Source organism: Echinops telfairi, unplaced genomic scaffold (genome assembly GCF_000313985.2).
Source record: "Echinops telfairi isolate 266 unplaced genomic scaffold, ASM31398v2 ScPeMD7_7469;HRSCAF=8507_0, whole genome shotgun sequence".
Taxonomy (NCBI): Eukaryota; Metazoa; Chordata; class Mammalia; order Afrosoricida; family Tenrecidae; genus Echinops; species Echinops telfairi.
Genome location: NW_022111372.1, coordinates 40,970,780 through 40,975,864, shown reverse-complemented (window position 1 = coordinate 40,975,864; position 5,085 = coordinate 40,970,780). Strand labels below are relative to the sequence as shown.

General features: G+C 47.3%; 1 protein-coding gene across 1 annotated transcript in view; it reads left to right on the top strand.

Annotated features, from left to right (window-relative positions):
- The window catches only part of LOC101657555 (aryl hydrocarbon receptor-like), a 28,460-nt gene that overhangs the window by 10,270 nt on the left and 13,105 nt on the right, over window positions 1-5,085 (top strand). Inside the window, 2 exon segments of the mRNA XM_013005236.1 lie at window positions 3,603-3,724; window positions 3,972-4,061. Of these exon segments, the coding sequence (XP_012860690.1) occupies window positions 3,603-3,724; window positions 3,972-4,061 (212 nt within the window).

Sequence of the window (5,085 nt, the reverse complement as noted above, 5' to 3'; positions counted from 1 at the left end):
CTTCCCTTCCTGTCTTTCAAATGACCTTGTACTTTCTTCGTGTGTGTGTGTGTGTGTGTGTGTGTGTGTGTGTGTGTGTTCATGACGCCATCCCACAGCTCATCGTGTCTCCTGTTATTAATGCATCACATTACTGAAGCGTCAGATGAACACATCAATCTGTTCTTGAGATGCTCCCTAACTTTAGTTGGCATATACCCAACTGAAGTTGTATTTTGGCTCTCGTGGACTTGTTTTAAATTTCTTCATCTTCAACTGGAACTTACAAATGAGTAATTCCTGGTCTGTTCCACAGTCAGTCCATGTTCTTGTTTGGCTGCTAATGTTGAACATCTTCATCATCTCTTCCCACAGATGTAGCAATTTGATTACTGTATATTCCATCTAGTGAAGTTCATGAGTACAGTTGCCATTTATATTGAAAAAATAGTTACAATGAAGACATCACTAATCTTATGAAATTCCATCATTGCAATCTCCACCTTCATTTCTTTAAAAAAAAAATACTTGTATTGGGGGCTCTTAGACCTCTGATTACAATCCAGCTTCATTTCTATTGCAAAGGCAATATTTTCCAACCACTATTCCTTCCTATTTGTTTGCAATTTTGGCATTCCAATGCATCTTGATTGCACGGTGGATCAATTGCAGATTGAAAAAGTTGGTAGAATCCTTTGATTTCTTCATCATTAGCTTTAACGGTTGGTGCATAAATGTAGATAATACTTGTATTAGCTATGCTGCATTGTAGCTGTACTCCTTTATCCTACCACAGATAGGCAGGACTCCAAACTGAATGAAACTCAAAGAAGGACACAGAAGGGAGGTGTTGGGCAGTGAAACAAGGACCAGGCCCCCAAGCACCACTTGTGCACTGGACAAAGAAGCCCAGTCCAGAAAACAAGGTTCTAAAGGAGGCACTGCTGGCCGAAATCTTACCAGTCCTTCAAGGCCCCTCACCTCTGCCAGAAGGCCCCTGGATTCCATCCAGCCACACTAGGGTCCTCCCTCCAGCCCTTCTTGGTTCTCCCACAGCCCTGTCAAGAGATATCTCAGGTCAGAGGTCTCCCAATGGCCTCATTGCATCCCTTAATGATGTTTCTCTGTTCACCACTTCCCACCCCAAGATTTCACTTTTCCCATGTCCTTCTTCAGAGCCTTTATCATAACAAATGTGATTAAAAGTAAACATTGGAGTGGGATACAAAGGAAATCTTTAGGATGCTGAGTGATACAACAGCTCAATGAAAATCCAAATATCTGAATAGCACTCTGTCCGCCAAAAGCCCTCTCCCTTCACGAAGTCTGAGGAGGAAAAGCATTCATTTGACAAGATATCAAGTTCACAATCAAGGAGGAACTTGCCGATTCTCTGGCTGGAAGAGATAAGACACAGAAACAGGAGAAAGGATTGGGAGTGGATTATCCATAGTGAACAGTTGTTTCTACCCTTTCGGAAGTTTGTATCTCTAGGGAGTACTGCATACTCTGTAAAATGATATACAATGATACTTGAATTAATGGATTCTCTGAACCATGAATCATTTTGTTGTTAAAAATAATCATCCTAAAAAAAATTAGAGAGCCAGGCAGCCAAACATACAAAATTGATGAAATGATACTTCCTCAATCCCCTTGGCCCTTCCAATGTCAAGGAGGAGGATGTCCCTGGAGTCCAAAGCTGTGGCATTCCAATGCCACATCCATAGGGTGGAAGGAAAGACCTTTACAGTCATTTTTAATAAGCTTATTAGTACATCTTTGCCAACAGCTACCCTGAATTACTTTAACAATACAGTTTGGTGCAATTTTCTGTTTAAACTAAAGGAAGACTTGACTAAGAGGAAAGGTAGAATTTATATATTTGATTTTCATGTTGAACACTAAGGTGCTAACACATAAGGTTATAAGAACAAAAAAATGCATGTTCTAGTTCAATAGAATCTTGTTTTAGATGAACTCTTTTTTTCTATTTTTTCTGTTTTGCTTGTTAATCTTCAACAGAGCCAGAAATGTTGCTGGGGACCAGGGAAAAGGTGCTTCTAGAGTTTGCCCTGAGGAGGAGTCAGTCACTGTCAAGTGAAAAAGAAACCCTTCTTTACTTGCATGTGGGACAGGTGTTGTTGATGTTTACTCAGCTGAATGCATGTGGGACCTGTGGAGACTTATCAACGGTAACATGTAGGAATGTGAAATGGCCAAGACGTCTTGTCTCCATTTTTACTTTTCTGACTTCTTTCCAGAAAATGTATGCAGAACAGAGGTGCGGGCACCCACTGGGGCTGCATGCCCTTCAATTCTGCTGATGCACAGAAATAGGGTTTGGGATTCACCATTTGCCTAAACTCACCCTAGTTTAATAGGACAGAGGACCAGAAGGAAAGCCATGTGACTAGCCTCAAGAAAGCGAGGGGACAGCACCTGCAAAGTGGCTGGTACAGAACCAGGGGGGCCTGCGTGTGGCACAGCCATGGAGGTGTGGGTGACGTGGGTGTGCAATCATTCATGCGACAGGAGGCGTGGTCCGAAGCTCTGCCTGCTGGTCAGATACTGAAATGAGAGGACAGGGCTGCCCAAACAAAGGACCTGATTCCAGACTCCCTTGCTACAAGCATGACCATGTGACCACATTCTGTCCAACAGGCTCTAAGCAGAGAAGTCAGGTGGCAGCTTCCTACATGCTGGCGCCTCTGGCTTTCTGCCCTGGGTCTCCCACCCTCCACCTTCTCTTGGATCCAGATGATGGTTTGGGCCCTGAGACCAGGCTCCGAGTGAGCTCGAGGGAGCTGGGTCAAGGGAACTTGGTGAGGCGGGGCTGTCACATAGCACTGAATGCATACTTCAGCGAGCGATGTGTCTTGTAAGCTATTAGTATCGGGGGTGTTTTGGGTTACTCATAATCAAATGTACTCATTGTACCATGATCAGGATGTTAGATTTTGTTTTTAGGTGTGAGGCCGGTGAATAGTTTGCAGCATCGTCCTGCTTCACCGTTTTAAAAATGGCCATGCAAGGTGCTGTTTGGAGAATGCACAGCGTGAGCTAAAATAGCTGTAGGGAGACCCTTACAGAGGGTGCTGCCTTCCCCAAGCCAAAGAGGTGGTGATTCTGACAGAGGGAGAGTGGGGCCCGGGGTAAAAGTAGAGCAGGGCCTCTGGGGTTGTACTTTTTTGTAGTACGTGGTGTTAGGCAATCCTTCTCAAGGATCAGGCCGAACTACAATGGTCAGATGCCAAGACAAGCGCTCTAACAGTGGTGACTGTGGGATGCTAAGGGAGAGGCCCTGCTCCTCACCGACTCTTGCCTTAGGACCCTTTAGGCAGGGCTCCTCAAAGGGGCAGCCCCTCAGCTAAGAGTAATTGTTTTGCCCACACCGAAGCTGCCGTAAGAGCAACTCAGAGAGGCAGTAGAATGGAGCTTTTTCCCAGGTGGATGAGCAGCTGTCAATCACATGCGACCATCCTTCCTGGAACCTTTGAGAAGGGCTCATGGTGCAAACACATGGAACCACACTGGCCGTTTCTCTTCACGGCCTCCTGGATTCGCCTCCCAGCCCTGGGAGTGGGCGCCTTGTTCCTAATCCCACCTTTCCTCTTTCCCAGCCACCCTAAAGGACAACCCTGCAGGCCATTCAGCCAACCCAGCCGCTAAGCCAGAGGGAAGTGAACATGCCTCTCCGCAGGTCCATGCAGAGCTAGTTTCTGAAGGAGACTTGCTCCTTCAGGTACCGTATGATATTACCTATCTCTGTTCCCTCTCAGTGGTCATGATGATGGCAGGACCCAGTCTCAGAGTTTGCGAGAAAGCACATGGCTTCAAGTCTTGTTAGATTTATCTTTGATTATCCTGTTGAATGTCGGATTGGAAACAGTCTTGTAGACCTGTGCCCTCAGAAACTTCACCTATCTGAACACTCAAGACAAAATAACGAATAAAGTTCTGAACTCATTGTCTTCTCTGCCTCTCCCCAGGCCCTTAATGGCTTCCTCGTGGCTGTTACAGAAGATGGCTATGTTTTTTATGTCTCTCCCACAGTCCAGGACTACCTGGGATTTCATCAGGTGTGTGACTGTCGAGGGTTTGGGGGCCTGGGGACAGGGAAGAGCGGCGTACATGCTTCTCTCTGCAGGGCTCTACATTGCAGGTATTGGGAATGAACTCTTCCCGAGCTTGGGTTTCCTCGCTTGCTGGAGGGTGTGTTATTCCAAGCCCTCTGAGAAGTCGATGTCATGCAGGTCCGAACCTTGGGAGGAGAAAGGGAAGGGGCCAGGGCCTCCCTGTGGAGATGTCCTGCCCGGAACGGTGAGCAGAGCTGCAGGAGGAAGAACAGAAAGAGGGACACGTGGGAGAGAAATCGAGGCCACAGGGAGGAGAAGGGAGAAGGAGACAGGAGCAGTGGGGTGTGGGATGGAAGCAGCCTTCAGCCTGACCTCTGCCTCTGGCCACAGCTCTTCCCGGCCAGTAGCTTAAATAGTAAGGCAGGGCACAGGAAGGCCTATTTGGGCTGTTGTGTCTTCACATTGTCTTTTCTATTCCTCCTTGACGGTCCCTCTGTAGCCCCTCGAGCTCAGCGCTTGATCTTAGCCCCTGTGCTGTGCTCCCTCCTGACCCATGTGATGTTCTTGGAACCCCTCCTGATGGTGGGCTTCTCTCCAGGATCTTCCTGTGACTTGAAGATCTTCGCCCTAGCTGCTCTTCACCCCCCCTTTGCTGGACCTCAGCTTGGAGGCCCGCTCGCCAGGTCCTGCAGCATTCTTGTCCTTCTGTAGATCGGACACCAGCCCCTTGTAAATGGTCATCACCGTCCTACACACTGGACCAGAGACGCACGCTCCTCAAGTCCCCTTTTCCTGTGTGCAGTGGAGGAAAATGGTTAAATAGGCGCCTATGGTTAAGCAGGCTCCTAAAAATCATCATGTATATGGAGGGCGGCAGTTGGGGGGATGGTATAAGAAAGGGTTAAAGGCAGGAAAAGTGAGGAGGAGGGCATTTTTTTTGAAATGGAATTGGGTCCAGCAAAATGTTCTATTGCTGACAGAGAACATTCAACGGCGCGTCTACTGATTCCCCCCAGAAGAATCCCAA